This window comes from Mirounga angustirostris, unplaced genomic scaffold, assembly GCF_029215605.1.
Source record: "Mirounga angustirostris isolate CCGP_5_RB_7025 unplaced genomic scaffold, mMirAng1.0.hap1 SCAF_8, whole genome shotgun sequence".
NCBI classification, from domain to species: Eukaryota; Metazoa; Chordata; class Mammalia; order Carnivora; family Phocidae; genus Mirounga; species Mirounga angustirostris.
Genome location: NW_026991716.1, coordinates 21,686,517 through 21,707,639, shown reverse-complemented (window position 1 = coordinate 21,707,639; position 21,123 = coordinate 21,686,517). Strand labels below are relative to the sequence as shown.

The window sequence follows — 21,123 nt, the reverse complement described above, 5'->3', positions numbered from 1 at the left end:
CCTCTTCATCCTTTTCTGAACACTCTCTACCACCCCACCACTCACAAATTCATTATTCAGAGACAATTGTTCTTCACCTTTCCTGTCTAGAGGTTTCTACCCTTTGAACAAGATGACAATAGCTGCTGGTCATTTATCTAGTGGACACTAATCTTTGCCGCTGGCTTTCTGTGATTCACTTTGTGGTTTAACACAGGGGCCCGACCACTTAAAAGCCACCTAACAGTGAGACCGTGCCTGGGAGTGGGGCCAGCTGAGGGCGACCAGATGCTGGGTACCTGCTGTTCGGGCACAGTCCCAACCTTTTCGTTCCCCACTCGGGTGGGGGAGATTCAACACATGCAATGGAAAATCTTGCCTCAAATTTCTAATACAAACTTTTCAAGAAGCAATTGGAAGCAAAAGAGACAGGTAAGATCAGAGTTAGGTTTTTAAGTGTTTTTCTATTTGATGTAATTTTAAACTTCCAGAGAAGTTGCAAAAATAGTGCAAGGAACTCCCTTATACCTTTACTCAGGTTCACCACTTGTTTATGTTGATTGGCTTTATCATTCTCCCTCCCCGACACTGCTCCATCTGGCTGCAAATACCCCAGTAGATATTTCTCAAGAACAGGGACAATCTTTTATATAATGACAGTATAATTGTCCAAACCTAGAAATTCTACACGGATAAATATTATTGCCTAATCCTCAGTCCATATTCACAATTCATCAGTTGTGCTACTAATGTCCATCGAAGCTATCTGGGGATTTTCAAAGTGTTGGTTTCTAGATTAATGCCACCGTGGTCAGAGAAAATGCTCCCCCAAGAGTTCAACCTTTTGACATTTCCTACATGTTCTTCTTTTTTTTAAATTTTAATTCCAATATAGTTAGCATACAGTGTATATTAGTTTCATGTGTACAATACAGTGATTCAACACTTTCATACATCACTCAGGGCTCATCATGGGAAGGGTCCTCTTAATCCCCTTCTCCCATTCCACCTATCCCTCCCACCACCTCCCCTCTGGTAACCATCTGTTTGTTCTCTAGAGTGAAGAGTCTGTTTCTTGGTTTGTCTCTTTTTTTTCCCCCTTTGTTCATCTGTTTTGTTTTTTAAATTCCAGGTATGAGTGAAATCGTATGGCATTTGTCTTTCTCTGACTTATTTCACTTAGCATTATACTCTCTAGTTCCATCCATGTCCTTGCAAATGGCAAGATTTCATTCTTTTCTATGACTAAGTAACATTCCATCGTGTGTGTGTGTGTAAGTGTGTGTATACCAGATACACATCTTCTTTATCCATTCATCTATTAGTAGACACTTGGGCTGTTTCCATAATTTGGTTATGGTAGATAATGCTGCAATAAACATGGGGATGCATATATCAATTCAAATTAGGGTTTTCATATTCTTTGGGTAAATACCCAGTAGTGCAACTACTGGATCACATGGTAGTTCTATTTTGAATTTTTTGAGGAACCTCCGTACTTTTTTTCCATAGCAGCTGTACCATCCTGCATCTTCTTTTATGGGCCCTCCCCTCAGCACTCCACAGCTTCCTCCTCCCAGGTTCCCTGGACTCTCTCCCAGGCCTGCGCAGTCAGAGGCCAGCCATGGACCCTGGGGCAGTTTATATCCAGATGTTAGGCTCCCCTCACTGGCTCTCTCCTATCTGGCATTTCCCCATTTGTTTTACAGCCCTGCAGGCAGCCCCTCTCCCAGCTCTGACTCCTCAAGGCAGTAAGACTGAGTTTTCTGCCTCAGCTCCATCTGGTCCACCTGCTGACCAGGGAGTGTCCAGGTGAGAGCCAGACAAGCACCCATTCTACCCAGAGCTAGTGCCCTTCCAGTTTCTGCCGTTCATATCCACTCTCTAGCACCTTCCCATAGTTGGGGTTTTTTTTTAATGTTCTGTCCAGAGTTTATACATCAGTATGCACACACACACATACACACACACACAATTAAGAATACATCTTGTTTTTGCCTCATTCTATAATGTGTACTATCACTCTAAACAGAACAAACTTGACCCCAACATGATGACTTTCGATTTCATTTGGGTTTCATCTGATTTACTTATTTACTTATCTGATGAAATTATTGAATCTTTCCTTAACATTACATGAAGAGGTCATTTGGAGACTTAATATAAATCGCAAAAGAATTCAGTTAGGCAAAACTAAACACATACGAAATAAACCAGATACCTTATGCTTAAACCTATGAATACATCGACCAGAAATTCACTTACACCTAAATGTGCAAAGGAGGAAGCATTGCTGAAACATTTCAGCTTGTATTTTATAAAACAGTTTTAAAATATTTGACATAGTTTAGTAATATTCTAGAAAACAGTCTGCCTAGTTTGGATGGTATATTGGTTTTCTCAGGCTGCTATGACAGAGTACGATAGGCTGAGTGGCTTAAATACCAAAATATTTTCTCTCACAGTTCTGGAGGCCGGAAGCCCAAGATCAGGGTGTCAGTGGGATTGGTTCCTTCTGTGGCCTCCATCCTTGGCTTGTAGATGCCACCTTCTCCCTGGGTCCTCACACAGTCTTCCTGCTGTGTGGTCTGTGTCCTGATCCCCCACTTCTTATGAGGACACCAGCCAGATTGCTTTAGGGCCCATCCCAGTGACCTCTTTTAACCTTAGTTACCTCTTTAAAGACCCTATCTCCGAATATGGTCAGCTGAGGTACTGGAGGTTAGGACTCATATGAATTTGGGGGTGGGGGGAGACACAATTCAGCCCATTACCGATAGACAGTCTCCTCAGTCTCCTGCCTTTGGTGTACTGACACATACTTTACCTCACAAGGAGTGAGGAATGGACTTGATCTTAAGGAGAGTGGGGGCCCTAGCGAGCCAGGCGCACTCTGACAAGAAACCCATTCAGAGGCCCAGGAGATTCTAGAGTGGACTGCTCAATCCCCGTGTCCTGGTCATACCTTACCCCAAGGAGGAGAGAGATGGGAGCAGCACCTGACAGATGTGGAGGCTGGACTTGAGATCACCTCAGTATGGATCTCCCTAGACTGGCTCATTCTTAATCTGACCAATATCTACTTTATTCTTTTTTTCTAATTAAAAACATTAGCAATTATGGATCTGGTAACTAATCCAATGGCACAAAAGAACTTGTGATGGGGCGCCCGGGTGGCTCAGTCGGTTAAGCGTCTGCCTTCCGCTCAGGTCATGATCCCAGGGTCCTGGGATGGAGCCCCGCATCGGGCTCCCTGCTCAAGTGGGGAGCCTGCTTTCCCTCTGCCTCCGCTACTCCCCCTGCTTGTGCTTTCTCTCTCTGCATCAAATAAATAAATAAAATCTTAAAAATAAAAGAACTTGTGATGAAAAGACCCCATATTCCATCATTTTAATCAGTCCCAGGCAAATATATAACTCAGTCGCCCTTCCCGTCTTCGTCACACTTGCCTGCCAAAACCACTCCCCTGGTTGTTTGGGTCTCTCCACCTACTCTGCACTCATGCCCACAGGACTTTCTGTTCCTGGAGGAAAAGGCCAACCAACACAGACAGGCGTCACTCTAAATTCATGACCACAAACCTCAGTGGCCCCTCAGAACTGTTAGATGCTCCTACATGTTGTCGGTCAGCACACTTCTCCCGGTTCTCGACAAACAATCCACACCTTCTCTCTCCTGGAGCCCCCACCACTCCCTTCCTCCTACATACACTCAGGAGCTAACCTCAGTTCCCAGTTCACTTGGAACATAAAAGCAACCAGAAGAGAGCTCTTCAAGCTCCCACCGCCCTGTCTGCCCCCCATGTATGTTGGTGCCCACACCCCCACCAGTTGTGTAGACCGGTGCACACACGTCTCCCAAGAAAGCCTGCTGTCCCTCTCGCTTATTCAGGACTTCACTCAGCCCTTGTCCCATCTGTCCTGTCATCTGTTTACTAAGCCTAATGTAATCACATTCAGAAACTGTTTAACTCGAGGAGGGTGAGGCCATGCTTTGAAGCCATGAGAGTTTCCTGAGGATCTCTCTCCCCACTTCCGGTGTGGGATGCTAAGCAAGACTGAGCAGGGGATCCCAGAGACCAGACATACATAAAACAACCACTTTCAGCAAGAATCTATTGCCCAACTAAAAAGCCTTTTAGCTATAAGCTGGAGGAAAAAAAAAAAACCCTTTTATGCTTAATTTTATTCCTAGTGACTTTTTTCAAGGGAAATAAAATATAAACATTCTCTGCTGTTGGACTAAAGAGGTTTCAGATTTCCCAAATATCTCCCTGGGTGCATTTCAACTTCTCAGAACTCATGGTTACAGTGGGCTATGGAGCACGTTCATCTGCCCACGGCCTACAATGTCAATGTCATTTGACCCTCCCACTTTGTGACACAGAATGTAAGGACATTCAGTCCTACTTGCAAGCTAACATAAAAGATACGTGTTTCTCTGCTCCCAACCAGCCTGTATTTGGCTGTGTTGAGGTGGACATACAGGAGCTGCCTGGAGCAGACAAGACCCTGGAACCCACCAGGAAGACTAGGCTCTTTGCTTTGTACATGGGGTCATGTGGAACAGGTGACTGAGGGCTTATTTGAAAGTTAATTTCTTTTTTTATTATTCTTTAAATTTTAGTTCACATGCAATGCAATATTGGTTTCTGGAGTAGAATTCAGTGATTCATCACTTACATACAACACCCAGTGCTCATCACAACCAGTGCCCTCAATAACCACCACCCATCTAGCCCATTCCCACCCACATCCCCCACAACCCTCTTATGGCTTGTTTCCCTCTCTCCTTTTTTCCCCCCTTCCCATATGTTCATCTGTTTTCTTTCTTAAATTCCACATACAAGTGAAATTATATGGTATATGTCTTTCTCTAGCGTATTTCGCTTAGCTTAATCCACTCTAGCTCCATCCATGTCATTGTAAATGGCAAGATTTCATTCTTTTTGATGGCTGAGTGATATTCCATTGTGTATATATACCACATCTTCTTTATCCATTCATCAGTTGATGGACATTTGGGCTCTCTCCGTAGTTTGTCTATTGTTGATAATGCTGCTATAAACATCAGGGTGCATATGCCCCTTCAGATCTGTATTTTTGTATCCTTTGGGTAAATACCTAGTAATATAATTGCTGGATCTTAGGGTAGTTCTATTTTCAACTTTTTGAGGAACCTCCATACTGTTTTCCAGAGTGGCTGCACCAGTTTGCATTCCCACCAACAGTGCAAGAAGGTTCCTTTTTCTTCACATCCTCACCAATACCTGTTGTTTCTTGTGTTGCTAATTTTAGCCATTGTGACAAGTGTGAGGTGGTATCTCATCATGGTTTTGATTTATATTTCCTTGAGATGAGTGATGTTGAGCATCTTTTCATGTGTCTGTTAACCATCTAGATGTCTTCTTTGGAAAAGTGTCTATTCGTGTCTTCTGCCCATTTTTTAACTGGATTGCTTGTTTTTTGGGTGTTGAGTTTGATAAATTCATTATAGATTTTGGATACTAGCCCTTCATCAGATATGTCATTTGCAAATATCTTTTCCCATTCCATAGACTGCCGTTTAGTTTTGTTGCTTGTTTCCTTCTCTGTGCAGAAGCTTTTTATCTTGATGAAGTCCCAATAGTTCATTTTTGCTTTTGTTTCCCTTGCCTCTGGAGTTGTGTCTAGTAAGAATATGCTGCAGCTGAGGTCCAAAAGATTGCTGCCTGCTTTCTCCTCTAGGATTTTGACGGTTTCCTGTGTCACATTTAGGTCTGAAAGTCAATTTCAATACAAGGTTAAATTAAGTCATTTAACAAATTGTGGTTGAGAGTATTCACATGCCAGTCATAGTCATAGGTATGTAAAGATGAAAGCAAACAAGAATGACATGATCCTACCCTCATGGTGCTTACATTTTAGTGGGAAGGAAACATAAAGATAGATAAACAGACACATAAGTCTGTAACAATGACATGAGGCTGAAGAGAAGGGCTAAGGCCAATCTCCCAGGGCTTTGTAGTCAGGTGAGGAGTCTGGATTCTAACCTCAGGGAAATGGGAAGCCCTTAGAAGGTCTGAGCAGGAGAGTGTCATGATCTCATTTATCCTATAAGAATTTCACTCTTGCCCCTTTGGAAGGGGCCAAAGTGGAAGTGGGAGACCAGCCGGAGGTTGTAGTCACATAGGCTAGAGATCATGGTGACTGGGACTAGTGTGGGGAGAGAGGGAGGGAGAAGGCATTCCAGATGGATTGCTGGGATGCATAGAACAGGGGGAGGGGTGGCATCAGGGATGGCACCTGGGTTTCATGGCTCTAGCACCTGGGGGACTGGTGGAGAAAACTGAAAGTGCACTCATTTGGGGTGTATGGGAGGTGCCCAAGATAAACTACATTGAACAGACTTAAACAGGTGAGGAAGTCTTTATTCAAGAGTATTGCAATAGTGGAGAGAGGTTAAATTCAACTCCAAAACTGAGGGTTGCTGGAGTGGTGGGGGTGGGAGGGATGGTGTCACTGGGTGATAGACATTGGGGAGGGTATGTGCTATGGTGAGCGCTGTGAATTGTGTAAGACTGTTGAATCACAGACTTGTATCTCTGAAACAAATACTACATTATATGTTTAAAAAAAAAAGAAGAAGATAGGAGGGGAAGAATGAAGGGGGGAAATTGGAGGGGGAGACGAACCGTGATAAACTATGGACTCTGAAAAACAAACTAAGGGTTCTAGAGGGGAGGGGGGTAGGGGGATGGGTTAGCCTGGTGATAGGTATTAAAGAGGGCACGTTCTGCGTGGAGCACTGGGTGTTATATGCAAACAATGAATCATGGAACACTGCATCAAGGACTAATGATGTAATGTATGGTGATTAACATAACATAATTTAAAAAAAAGAAAAAAATTCAACTCCAATACAACAGGGTAGCAGCAATTTACAGCCAATAGGCAGGGGTCAGCTTGTGGAAAATTACCAAGAGGACCTTGATCAGGTGTCAAGGGTGGGGGAATTCTGGCTAAATGGTTTGGCAGGCTTCTTGCTATTCTGGAGTCACAAACCAAGAACAACAGGCCAAGGCCAAGGAAGTTGAGAAGAAGGTTCAGAGGAGCCTGACTACAGTTTGGTCAAGGAGGGGGTCCTTGTCAGTGGGAAGGACTAGGGGTTCTGTTTTTGCTGTATCAAGTTTAAGATATCCAAGAAGAGATGTCAAGTGTGTAAATCTTGAGGTCGGAGGAGAGGTCTAGGCTGGTTATGGAAATTTGATCATCATTCTAAAGATGATATTGGGAAGCCACAACCCTCACTGAGCTCTCAGATCTGTGATGTAAAGTCTGATGGGCCAGTCCCAGCTGGAACTTCTAAACCCTACATGGGATAGTTAAGCACACTGCACAGGGTCTAGTCTCCCCACTCCAGAGGGAGCAGGACCCAGTTATTCTCCTTCCTTGCACCCAGGGTCTTTATCACTTGAAGACAGGTGAAGTCTTAATAAGGACTGGCCCCTTATAAAGAAAATTCTCATGCTCCCCTAGTGTTGATTAAAAATATTTCTATTGTAACAACACTTAAATATGTGTAATTATAAAACTAAATATAAATGCTTTATGCTTATAGTTATTATACAGTGATCAACCCAAAGTAAATTGAAGAAATGAAAACAAAGCCCTGTATCTCCCCACCTGCAACTGATCCCAGTTTGAGAAATGCTAGGGAGAGGGACTCTAACATCCTTTCTGTCCTAACACACAATGGTTTTGAGACTGCAGTGGGGAGACAGGAACCATGATTGATGCAACAAGGATAAGAGGGTCAATTGGAAAATAGTTCCCTAGAGATCCAAAGATTGCATAAGAGACAGCATTAAATAAAACAACTAGATAAGAAAAATAAGCATTTTACCTAAAGAAACAAACAAAACAGGGATAAGAAGAGCAGATTTATTGCTCAGGTGAAAAGAGATCCTGCAAATTTGAAAAAGTTCAACCTTTAAACCTCCTTGACTCACTTGGCCCCATACCTAACTGGTTTAGTTAGAAAAAAAACTGGTAAGAGACCTTTTAAAATAACTATGATATTGGGTGCCTGGGTGGCTCAGTAGGTTAAGCGTTAGATTCTCGATTTTGGCCATGAGATTGAGCCCCGCTTCAGGCTCCAGGATTCTCTCTTTCCCTCTCCCTCTCCTCCCCAACCTCCCGCTCAAGTGCACACATGGTCTCTCTCTCTCAAAATAATAATAATAATAATAATAATAATAATAATAATAATAATAACAACTATGATATTGGTTTATATTTGGAGAAGTTAAGGATGCTATTCATTTTATTCATTCCATGCTTAAAGCCACCCACCTAAGACAATGACAAATACTCTTCTATGCATTCCCTTCTAGTCCTCTGTCCTGTGCCTGTATTTTTTTTTTTTTTTTACCTACTACATGTATAACATTGTATTCTTTTAAAGTTTAGGATTGTGAGATGTGTTTTTCTCTGTTGCCAGTTATAATAAGTTGACTGCAAAATTGTGTATTTCTCCTATATACTACAAGTTACATAATCCCCCTCCTACTATTTATATGTAAGTTGCTATTTGTCACCAGTATAAAAAATGCCGCAGTGAACATCTTCAGACATACAAGCCTTTTCTATCTTGTGGATTAGTTCATTTAGCCAGATTCTGGGTCAAAGTGTACTATTTTATACCAAAAAAAAAAAAATTCTGATGATCTAAACAGAGACTTGAGGATAACGTAGGAAAAAAAGGCAGATTTGCAACCCACACTAATGAGCAAATTTGAAAACCCGAGGGAGAAGCAGGAGCTGTGTCACCAGGCAGAGATGGTCCTCTGAACACGGGTGTGTTTGGTGCTCATCTTTCTAAACCTTTCTTGATGCCTCTAGGCAAAGATGGAAAGAGCTGAGCGGCAAGAGCAATTCAGACGCGCTCTGCTTGGATCCTCCGGGGGCAGGAGCTCCAACCCACACAGGTGCTAGTTACCAAGGCGACCTCCACATGTCCCCTCTTTAACAGGTTAACAGTTCTGAGTCTGGGCTGGATGGTTGGATAGAATTAGTTCAAAAAAGAGAGAAAAAAGAAAATGACTTTTAAAAGACAATTTAACAGTTCACCCGAAGAACCAGCACCAAGCACAACGCAGAGAACCTTCTGGTCCATTCCCTTTACCGTATGACTTCATGGTTTGATCTTTTCTCTGAGGTGAATTTATTTCCATTTTTCTTTAATAAAATAGAACCACCAGCGTGTTCCATTGCGTCTAATTACATACAGCCTGTGGAGTGTCAAATGTCTCTGCCACACAAGCTCACGGGGGCCCCGATGGGAGATGCACTGAGGCATAATAGGATGACTATTATGGTCATGGAGAAACTAGGAAACAAGGGGTCTCAAACTCACACGCCTGATCCCCGGCAAGACCCCATCGCTGCCAGACCCGTTATTGTGGGGGTTCTCAGGGCCTGAGAACATATTGCTCCCAGCTGCTCACGGAAGGCTCTAAAGCCTCCACCCCCCTGCTCCCCGCTGGATTTTCCATGTCCCCACTGGCTTCTCACAGCCTGAAAAGCTGGCCTCGCCGAGCCTGAGAGCTGGCTCACTAGGTGGGTCACCGCCAGTGCTTGGGTGTGAGTTTGCAAGCTAGGAATCCAGGGAGCTGCAGCTTCTTCCCAGGTGCATTAGCTGCAGCTTGTAGCCACAAACCAGCAGCAGCCTGAGTTGCAGCTTGGGGCTAACAACACACGGACACAGCAAGAGTCACCCCTTAACGAGGTGTGGCAAGTGTGACTCGTAGCCCACAGACCCAGCAGGCAAAAATACATATTTCTCCACATTTCTATAATGCATGTCCAATTCTGAACCTCCTCTCAGGCAGATAGAAAGTATAACTGGGCTTGTTCCCAGCGTTTCTCCCCTCCCCGGCTCTGGGGTTTAACAAAGTGCTGATTGGCCAGGGGGTGTCTATCTGGCACTCAGGGGTCCGCACGCCCAGGTGCTGCTGACACACGCGGACAGCATCCGGCTGCTGCTGGTCCTGGGCCATGCCAGGGGCAGAGGGACCCCGTGCGTCGGCCTGGGGGCCCATCAGGCTAGACGCCCCCTGTGGCTCTTTTCCTTTCTGGGGTCTATTCTCCTTTCTGAGAGGCGTGCCTGGGTTTGCGGGTAGCAGAAGGGACAGGGGCATTTCGTTTAAGCCTGGGTGATTCTTTCTTCCTTTAGATTTCTTCAAGGTGCTCTGAATTCCCTTTCCCCAAGTAATTAGGGTTTCCTACAAAATAAAAAAGCCAGAAGTGGGTGACTCTGGTGGTAGACCCTGCCCCCAAGCCCCTGCTTCCCCTACAGCATTACGCTCAGCAGCTGCTGGTTTGCTCCAAGTGGGGAGAGTAGAAGAGGCGGACCCTGGAAGACCACTCCCCTCTCCCTCGCCCTCCCCCAGGACCTCAAAACAGACTCCACATTAGCCTCCTTGCAAAGCCTTATTATGTCCCTGTGAAGAAGATGTACTTCTCATCCACATGTTCCACTGTCTCTCAATAAGATGGGATCAGTGTCCCTCCCACAAATCGAGTGAGTCATCCAGTATTAGCAACGTCTACCTGCCAAGGAGCACCTGGCTGTGTAGGGGACACTTTCCCCAGCCGCCCTGGGGATGGCGGGGTGAGCGTGGACACCGGGTGGGATTTTGACTCTTGGAGCGGATGGCAGAGACTCAGTTAGGGGACAGGAGGAGTGGCAGACATGCTGCCTGGCAATGGACCCAGCTGGGAGGAGGGGGGCCTCTGATATAGCAGCCACTGTGTTAGTATGTGCCCAAACGACATCGAAGGGCCCGGAGCCAGGGGTGCAGCATGTCTCTGAGGAGGAGGGGTGCACAATGGGCGGTATGGTTGGAACAGCCAGGAAGGAGTTGGTTATACTCTTCCCCCACCCCCAAATTACGCCAGGCTTTTCAAGGATTATCCTGACACTGGGAACAGCCACCTGTCACCTGTGACCACAGGCATCCATGTTAAAGTTTCAAACCAAACCCAGTGATTTATAAAAATAAAAACACATTGTAGCCAAGTTACCAAAATCCAAAGATGATTTAACATGAAAAAAAACCTGTGAAGATAATGCATCTCATCGAAATGTGAGAGAAGACTTGTTCTAGAATCTTCATAGCAGCAGTCTTTGAATTAAAAAACAAAAAAGAAACAAAAAAAACCTGGAGTCATTTAAAATGTTCATCACTAGAACAATGGATACATGAATTGTGATATATTCATATAAGGAAGTACTATGCAGCAGTGGAAATGCATGAGCCATTGTTCTGTATGTTAACATTCATGAAGCTAAAAATGTAATGTTGTGTAGGAAAAGCAAGCTGCATAAGAATACATGTATCAGGGAAATACAAATCAAAACCACAATGAGATACCACCTTACACCAGTCAGAATGGCAAAAATTAACAAGACAGGAAACAACAAGTGATGGCGAGGATGTGGAGAAAGGGGAAGCCTCTTACACTGTTGGTGGGAATGCGAGCTGGTGCAACCACTCTGGAAAACAGTATAGAGGTTCCTCAAAAAGTTGAAGATAGAGCTACCGTATGATCCAGCAATTGCACTACTAGGTATTTACCCCAAAGATACAGATGTAGTGAAAAGAAGGGGCACATGCACCCCAATGTTCATAACAGCAGTGTCCACAATAGCCAAACTGTGGAAGGAGCCAAGATGTCCTTCAATAGATGAGTGGATAAAGAAGATGTGGTTCATATATACAATGGATTATTACTCAGCCAACAGAAAAAATGAATACCCACCATTTGCATTGACATGGATGGAACTGGAGGGGATTATGCTGAGCGAAATAAGTCAAGCGGAGAAGGACAATTATCATATGGTTTTACTCATATGTGGAACATAAGCAATAGCTCGCAGGACCACAGGGGAAGGGAGGGAACACTGAATGGGAAGAAATCAGAGACAAACTATGAGAGACTCTGGACTCCGGGAAAACAACTGAGGGTTACAGAGGGTAATCAGGTGATGGGTATTAAGGAGGGCACGTGTGGTGATGAGCACCGGGTGTTATATGAAACTAATGAATCATTGAACACTACATCAAAAACTAATGACATACTATATGCTGGCTAACCGAATATAATAAAAAAAAAAAGGATACATGTATGGAGATGCATTTACAATAAATGTAAAACATGAAAAAAAACAATCCTGTGTAACAGGTAGGGATGCACACATATGTAGTAACAGTGTAAAGAAAAGCGTGGTGATGGTAAGGTCTGACTTCATGGTCGTGTGCTCCTGTTTGTGAGCAGGTACGATATGTAGCCAGGGACTGGTATTCCGAGAGTTTCAAATGTATGGGTATCGTTTTATTTCCCTAATCAGATGGCAGATGCACAGAGGTTCATCAATTATCCTATAGACGTGTCCATCTTAAATATTTCAGTTTTTTCAAATAAATTTTGAATTGGCCATGAAATGAAAAACAAAAAGAAGCAATAAGGGGAAGTACTATCTGAATTAATTTTTGGTCTTAGAAGAAGAATCAGTAAGAATCGTGGTAGAAAGGAGAATGCCATCCTAGGATAGACAGGGCTAAGCATATACCTTAGACTTCAGGGGAAAAGAAAGAATATATACAAATATGTAAGCATGATATATGAGTATATAAAAATATATTAAAAAGAAAGAACACATAAAAAATTACACTGACAGAGAATCAAATTTAAACTCTGAATAGTCAAATCCCAGGGGAGTAAACACCGACCAGCCAGCCCACATGCAGTCCCTCCCAAGGCCACGGAAGTAGAGGGTCTGTCACCTGAAGACATCCCTACTGACCCCAGGGGAATCCGGGATGGGTGCAGATTTTACAAGGCTCTTTCCAGAAGATGGAGGCAGGGGCATTGTCAAAAGAGGTAAATGAGAGGCAGAAGCTATAGGGGGAGAAGCCCAGAGGAAGCTGACCACTGGGGAAAGCTGGAGACCCAAGCGTCCCCGCAGAGCAGAGAGACACAGCGAAGCCCCAGGCACCGACTTACGGATGCCAAGGGGTCGCCTTGCTTCCTGGGGAGCAGCTCCAGCAGGACAGGGAGTAGAGACTTCAGGAGGCCTTCACAGTCCGACCAGAGGGGGCACCCGGCCAGGGATTCAGACATCAGGTCGGATGACTGAGTCAGAGCGCGCAGATCGCAGACCACGGTCATCTCCATAACCGGGGGCTGGGAGGTGGGCTAGGAAGCTGGTAGCTGCTAAGTGCCATTGTGTTTCAAAGAAGTGGGAGAGAAAGGATTTCAGGAAACTTGGAGCAATTTCCTGCAGAACCCAGCCTTTTCTTTTTGTTCTTTTAAATAGGCTTTATTTTTTAGAGCAGTTTTAGGTTCACAGCAAAGTTGAGAGGAAAGTACAGATTCCCTGTACACCCCCCACCCCCACACACGCACAGACTTCCCCATCATCAACATCCCCACCAGAGCGGGACCTTTGTTACAATTGATGAATCTACATTGGTGCATGAAAACCACCCAAAGTCCATAGTTTACCTTAGGTTAGGGTTCACTCTTGGAGTTGTACATTCTGTGGGTTTCCACAAATTGCCATCATTAAAGTATCAGAGTATTTCCAGCACCCTAAAATTCCTCTGTCCTCCACCTGTTCATCCCTATCTTTTTCTGTGTTCATAATCTTCCTTTTCCAGGATGTCATAGAGTTGGAATCATAAAGTATGTAGCCTTTTCAGATTGACTTGTTTCACTTAATGATATGCGTTTACGTTTCCTTCATGTCTTTTTGTGGCTTGATAGCTCATTTCTTTTTAGCACTGAATAATATTCCATTATCTGCATGGACCAGAGTTCATTTATCCACTGAGTTACTAAAGGACATCTTGGCTGCTTCCAAGTTTTGACACTTAAGAAGAAAGCTGCTATAAACATTCGTGTGCAGATTTGTGTATGGACATAAGTTTTCAACTCCTTTGGGTATATTAAGGATTCCTTTTTTTTTTCTCTTCTTTCTCTGCTCTCTTTTCCTTCTTCCTTCCTCCTACCCTCCCTCCTTTTATTAGCACCTCCTGGATCTAGAAAACCATAGGGACTGACCATGCCCCTCTGTGTTTCCTCTTGCTGCCTCGCATAGTCAGTTGAATTCCATACAGCACATCTTGACTTCCTAATTGCAGGTCAGGTGTTATTGCTCTTCATACCCCAGTGTCTAGCACAGTTCTAGTCATGAAATGTTGTTTCAGAATATGTTTGTTAAATGAACAGATGAATGAATGAATGAACAGCCCTTCAGGGGATAATGCCACCCATGCTCCATGAGGTTCCTGATTAGGAGACTCATGAATGGGACTGAGACCAGCCTTCCTTCTCCTACAGAGCCCTGTGGAGGTGCTTGGCTGTGGGAGGCTGGAGGCTTTGACTTCTGGTAAAGTGCTTACTGCCAAGGAGTGCAAGCCACTGCATAGAACAGATCCAGTGGAGGAGGCCTCCCAGGCCATTGGCGCATATGGCCCAGGAGTGGAATTTCATCCTGAAAGGATGCTGCAAACAGATCTCAGCTGAGGGCATGCTACTTCATAAAGACAGAAAGGATGGCAGTGTGAGGACAAGATTGGAGGCAACACTGGAGACCTGAGACCACACAGGCAGTGGCCAGAACTCAGGCAAGTGAGTCCAAAGAAGGCTGGCACCATGACCATGAAAGGTGGGAACGGACTGAAGAGATGCTTTAGGGGGCGGGGCTGTGGGGCTTGGTGGCCGAGCCAAGTGGAGAAAGAGTGAGAGGTATGACATGGGGCTGGCTTGGGCAGCATGCTGGGTTGAGGGGGGTGGTATTGAGGTCAGTTCTGGACATTTTAAGCTCTAGGGGTCTGTAGGATGTTTACATAGTGTGGTTAATTTTGTGTTCCAACTTGACTGGACCACGGGGTACCCAGATTTTGGGTCAAACATCATTCTGGGTGTGTCTCTGAGGGTGTTTCTGGATGGGATTAACGTGATATGGTAGACTGAGTAAATAGATTGTCCTTGCTCATGTGGGTGGGCTTCATCCAATCCAGTAAAGACCTGAACAGAACAAAAAGACTGAATAAGAGGGAACTTCCCCTGCCTGATTGACTGATTGAGCTGGGGCCTGGGTGTTCTCCTGCCCTCCAAGCAAAAAAAATCACACCACTGGTTCTCCTGCCTCCAGCTTGTCAACTGCAGATCTTGGGACTTCTCCACTGCAATTATTGTGTGAACCAACTCACACACACACACACACACACGCACAAGGTGGAGTGGTGGGCAGGCCAAGGGCACACCAGGCAGAGGGATGGGCATATGCAAAGGCCTAGAGGCCAGGGAGGAGCCTGGTGTGTTGGAGGAATTGGAGCCAGGGAAGATGGCCAAGATATGGTTGGAGGGGTGGGTAGAGGTGGGACCAACCGTCCAGGGTTGCACAGTACCTGCCATAGTACCTGCACTTAATGTCCTCCCTTAAATGGTAACAGAAGTAATAAAAGGTGATGGTGATGATGGGATGTTTCCATGGATGACCACAGAAGCATACTTTTTCTGGTTTTCTATCTAGAAAGGGAATTATCCTGGATATAGTTTGTATTTTTTACATGTTAGCATTACTATGTTTTCTTGGATATCCAGCATTCAAGGCTGACCTCTGCCCCAGTGGGTCCTCAGGAGCTTGGGTGTATTAACTGACTTTCATTTTCTATATTCTGATGCTTTGACATCTTTAGGACTTGCCGACCCTGCAGGGACTGCCCCTCCCAGCGTTAGCTAATTCCTGGAGATAGCAATATCTGCTTCAGAGTTCATCTTTCAGATACAGACAAACAAATCCAGGAGCATCCCAACCACATCCTCTATGGGCTTTCACACTGCTGGCCACTGTCCACCTAATCACCCCCGAGCCAGGTACCAGGCAAGCAGGGACAGCCCTTATGTCCCAGAGCCCACTGAATGATTTAAAATAGCCAATCCTAAGCCTGCCCACCTCGCTTTGCCTGTTCCAACCCAAGGAGACCACAGTAAAGATTCTGGCCCACGTTTTTCTCCCCCTAGTTCTGCTTTCTGAGCAACCCTGGTTCTTCCCGTGTGGCCCTGTGTGGGGTGCAGTTCCTCCTGTATCACAGACTTGTTTCTTCACGACGGTCATCTTCATGCCTATGTGTCTAATCACACCCGATTAAAGCAAATCCTGGGTCCCCTTGAAACATGGGATAAAGACTCATTGTCCATCTGTTCAGCAGGAGACTACATCTGGCTCATCCCCCTGTCTCTTCTCAAACCCTCTCAGAGCTTAACGCAGGGCTGGATGTGTGGTAAGAGCTCAAGAATATGGCTGAATAAGCTCTCCTGCCCTGCTCACCAAGCCTTCCTCTTGGGTCCGTCCTTCTGGCGGTCTGTCTGTGTGTCCCTCTGTGACATGGGATGCCGGCAGCAATGGCAGGAACAAACACACCAGGTTGCTGTCTCTCTCAGAGTCAGTGTCAGGGCTCTGCTTGCTAAGGGTGAAGACAAGGAGGGTGACGGGTGAGCAGAGAGCAAGGCTGAGACACAGGAAGGGGAGGGGAAGGGCTGTTTGAGGAGTGATCAGGTGGCTGCGGACACCCCGAGGAATGGGCAGGGAGGCTGCCTTTGGAAACTCTCCTGCTCAGATTTCCAAAGGTTCTAACCTTTCAACTGCTGCCGAGTGATGCCCTCTACCTGGGTGGAGGAAGATGATTTGGAGCCAGATGGGCCCACTGGAGAGGTGTTCACCTGGGCTCTGCTCCTCCCCCCCTTCCTCTGCCTCATCTTATGCAGGTTAAATCAGATCAAGACAACCATGAAGGGTACTCTTGTTGGGGCAGACATACTACCGAAGGGCATGATGGGGTCAGAACCAGAAGTGCCCTCTCTTCTGCTTGGTGGTATGAATAACCAAGTGCAAATAGCCTCTTTTCCAACCAGCAAAGAGAGATCCTTGCTTTGTCTCCTCCTGGATGTTGCAGAGTCTAAAACATCTCTACTCCGGCCATGCACCCCCATAGCACTGGGGTTCAGGCATGAAAGCTGAAGAGGAGAGGAAGGAGATGCTCCTGCTTCTACTGTCCATGAGTCTGAGCTCAACCCCCCCCCCCCCCCAACCTAGAAACCCAGGTCTTCACCGGCCTGAGCTCCTGGGGTCCCCTACCTTTGCCATGCAGACCCAAGTTCCTCCTTCTGGTCATGTTCTCTGTCTTCAGACAGACAGACACAGAGACTGATTACTAGATGGGATAACAGAGATCGATGCATTCACTCACTCCAGCATTCATTCATTCATCCATTTGATGTATCCATTCATCAGTCACTATAATAAAGAAGTCAAGGGAAAAGTGGCTTTGCCAACTTTTGCTACCTCAGGAAGTTTCCTTAATTTTCTAGCTTTTTTCACTCATGTGCTTAAGAAATAGATTAATATCCACAAGAAGATCTATATAAAGTACCTGGCATTTGGTAGATGCTCCTTGAGTGGTTCTTATTAATACTGGCACTTATATGCCAGGCCCAGAAATACATAGATGGATTAACCCCACCCTTGTTCTCAGGAAACTGACATCCCATTAAGTCTTGTGTTTCTCTCCAGCAGAAGTCATGGGAGAAGGGGTGTCACTCCAGTGATCCCAGAGCTGCCCAGCCAAAGGGCTGCCCAAGGACTGGCCAGACAAAGCACCCAAGTTCTGAAAGCACTCGGCCCACTGCTCTCCCCCTCACCCTGTCATGCAAGCCCACGTCTCCACAGCATGGGAAGAGCTGAGGGTACTGCCCAGGAGGCCTGGGTGCCTGATCAGGTCGGGCTGAGCCGGGGAGAGGCAGAAGGCAGTCATCCCTGGGGCAGGGTTCAGCTCTCACACACCCTGGGCCGAATACTTTCAGAACTTGGGTGCTTTGTCAGATCCTGCCTGCCGAGAGAGGACACTAATGCGTGCCCGGGGGATGCTTGAACCACGTCTGGAAGCGCACGGAACTGAGATAGACAAGGATGGAGGCAGCGCTGCTTGCCGTGCTCTAAATGAGCAAATGTTTGGGAACGAGGGTGTCAGAACCAAACTGCCTGTGTTGTTGTCCCAGCCCCTTTTTCAGCTCAAGTCACACATGTGCTAAGAGGCTTTTGGCTCCAGGCAGCTGGTAGACATCGCTGACAGATTTGGGATCTGATAAGAGACTGTTGATTTCATTCCTGTGTGCAATGTCGGAGATGAATTTTAACAGTTAAAACAGGGAAAGGGGGAAAAAAAAAAAAGGAAAGAGAAAAAGAAAAAGCCCAAGAACCTTGTCGAGATTGCAACACTGGCTGTTTCTTCTACCGGATTTCTTGAAATTGCCACCTCCCCAAGTTGGAGGAGCCTATTTATAAGGGCATTGTTGTCGCATGCCTCCTGGGGACGCCAAGAGGTGTTTGTAGGGCAGAAGCAAAGGGGGCTGTCTGTGGGAATGGCTGGTCGTCGGGGACCGTGAGCGCCACGCCCTTCCGGGGCCCTCTTTCCTCCTGCAGATGCAGTCAGTGTCCTGGGCAGGCGGGGGGCTGTTGAGGCCAGCGTGGCTCCCTTCCGAGGGCAGCAGCCTCAGGCAACTCCTTAGGGCCTGCACCGCCACGGGATTCTGGAACAAGGGGTTGACTCCAGAACCAGGGGTTTAAAAATCATTATTAATAAAAATCCTTTGCAAAAAGAAACACCCACCAAAAAACAAAGTTCCCTTTCTCAGGGAACTCTAATGAGAAATTAATTAATTAATTAATTAATTAATATTTTTTAAAAGATTTTATTTATTTATTTGAGAGAGAGAGAATGAGAGACAGAGAGCATGAGAGGGAGGAGGGTCAGAGGGAGAAGCAGACTCCCTGCCGAGCAGGGAGCCCGATGCGGGACTCGATCCCGGGACTCCAGGATCATGACCTGAGCCGAAGGCAGTTGCTTAACCAACTGAGCCACCCAGGCGCCCCGAGAAATTAATTTTTTTAAATTTAACATCAAAGGATTAGTTGTTTTGGAAGCCACTGAGACAGGCATCATGCAACCCCAAAGAGTGATTGCCTCTGTGGCGGGGGTGATGGGCACAGACGGCCTGTATCACCAGTTGCTCTGCGTCTTGATTTCTCTGCAAGTTGCATTTGGTTAAATGCTGACCCCGTGTTCCCCCAGAGAGCCAGTGGCAGATCAGGCAGATAATGATCCCTTATATTTAGAAAGGTCAATAGATTTCAAAGGGTTTCACCCCACCTGATCCGTACAACCCTCTAGGATGGAAGGCACGGCAGACATCGGCACTGGCTTCGAGACGGGGAAATTGAGGTCTAGGGAAATAAAACCACAGGGTTGTAAATGGAAGGTCTCTTGACTCCAGACCTGAAGCTCTTTCCCACCACATCCCAGTGGGAAACAGTCCAGGTTTCCTTCAAGAGTGAATGTCACTTCCACACACTGTGTGGCCCACATCCCAGTGCCCTGCTGGCGTCTCAAAGGACCTGGGTGACAGCTGGACTGGGAAGCATCTCAGAGCTTGTCCCCTGTGCCCTGTATGTGGAGCCCTAGACTGAAGCATGCCATGCAGGGAATTCATATGGGCGCATCATCCTCAGCCTCCGGGCACCCACTCCCTTCTCGGACCCTGCCACTGGGCTGCCACGAGTGGCCACGGCGCCTCGGTGTCCACATGCCCAGCCTCTCTTCTGGAGGTGGGCACTGGGTCAGGTCTGGTTGGAATAGGGAGGACCTCCCAAGCCTTGTTCACACTGGCTGGAGACCGCTGGCCATCCCTCCTGCAAGCCCCTGCTACAGAGCTGCCCCTAGAAACAGGCACGCAGGAGCGGAAGAGGACGAAGGGCCCCCGTCTCAACCCTGGGGTCCTCACCCTTCCCCTTGCCTACTCTCTCCTGTCAAATCCTGCTTGCAGGAAGAGGTATAACAAAGCTGTGATGGGTGCCTAACTACTCACATTTTGTACATGGACACTCCCAGAAACATCAGCCATGTAAAACCTGGGAGGAGAGGGTGAATATCTGGGTGCAGAATTCTAGATAACACTGACGTGGGGGTAGCTAATTTTTTTTTTTTTAAGATTCTATTTATTTATTTGACACAGAGAGAGCGAGCACAAGCCCGGGGAATGGCAGGCAGAGAGAGAGGGAGAAGCAGGCTCCCCGCTGAGCAGGGAGCCCGATGCAGGGCTCGATCCCAGGACCCTGAGATCATGACCTGAGCCGAAGGCAGATGTTTAACCGACTGAGCCACCCAGGCGCCCCAGTGTTTTTTTCTTTTAAAGATTTATTTAGTTATCTGAGCAAGGGAGAGCGAGCGAGTGGGGGGAGGGACAGAGGGAAAGAATCTCCAGCCGATTCCATGCTGAGCGCGGAGCCAGATGCAGGGCTCGATCTCATGACCCTGAAATCATGACCTGAGCCAACATCAAGAGTTGGACGCTGAACCGACTGAGCCACCCAGGCGCCCCTCTCATAGTCTTTGAAGCTCTGTTCTTCTCAGAAGTCCCTGCTGAGGGCTGGCCATGAGCCTGGTCTTGAGGATTCTCTGGGGGAAAGTGTACCTCAGCGCTTCCCTCAAAAGACACTGTTACTGCCACATGAACCAGTGACAGACATTTCACTTCTGTCAACACAAACCTGACCTGAATCTTTAAAAATGCATCACTCTTATGTTTTACGAATGGGAAGTTCAATATAGTGAATCACGTGAGAAGACTCTTGCCCGTGTTAATTTATGCAACTTTTTAAAGAGACTTAACTTTTTTTTAGAGAAGTTTTAGGTTTACAGCAAAGTTGAGCGAAAAGGAGTGCAGAGATTTCCCGTAGGCCCCCTACCTGCCCCCCCCACATGCACAGCCTCCCCCCTCACCAACATCCCCCCAGAGTGGGCCATTGTTACGATTGAGGAACCTGCATGGACACGTCACCATCACTCGAAGTCCAGAGTTGACATGAGGCTTCACTGCTGGTGTTGCGGGTTTGGGCAAATGTATAAGGACATGTCTCCATTATTATGGGATCACACAGTGTCATTTCACTGCCCTAAAACTCCTCTCTGCTGTGCCTATTCATCCCTTGGTCCTCCAACCCCTGACAACCCCAGTTCTTTTTACCGTCTCCACA

General features: G+C 46.4%; 1 protein-coding gene across 2 annotated transcripts in view; it reads left to right on the top strand.

Moving 5' to 3' along the window:
* Positions 1 to 21,123, top strand: part of FARS2 (phenylalanyl-tRNA synthetase 2, mitochondrial) — a 617,893-nt gene that overhangs the window by 574,084 nt on the left and 22,686 nt on the right. The window contains exon 6 of one of the 2 annotated variants that reach the window (XM_064597236.1): positions 14,367 to 14,488. The exons of the other annotated variant lie outside the window; for it this stretch is intronic. Coding sequence (XP_064453306.1) covers positions 14,367 to 14,409 — 43 coding nt within the window. The 3' untranslated portion in view covers positions 14,410 to 14,488. Of the gene's footprint in view, positions 1 to 14,366; positions 14,489 to 21,123 lie in introns of those variants that run through there. 2 annotated transcript variants of the gene reach the window in all.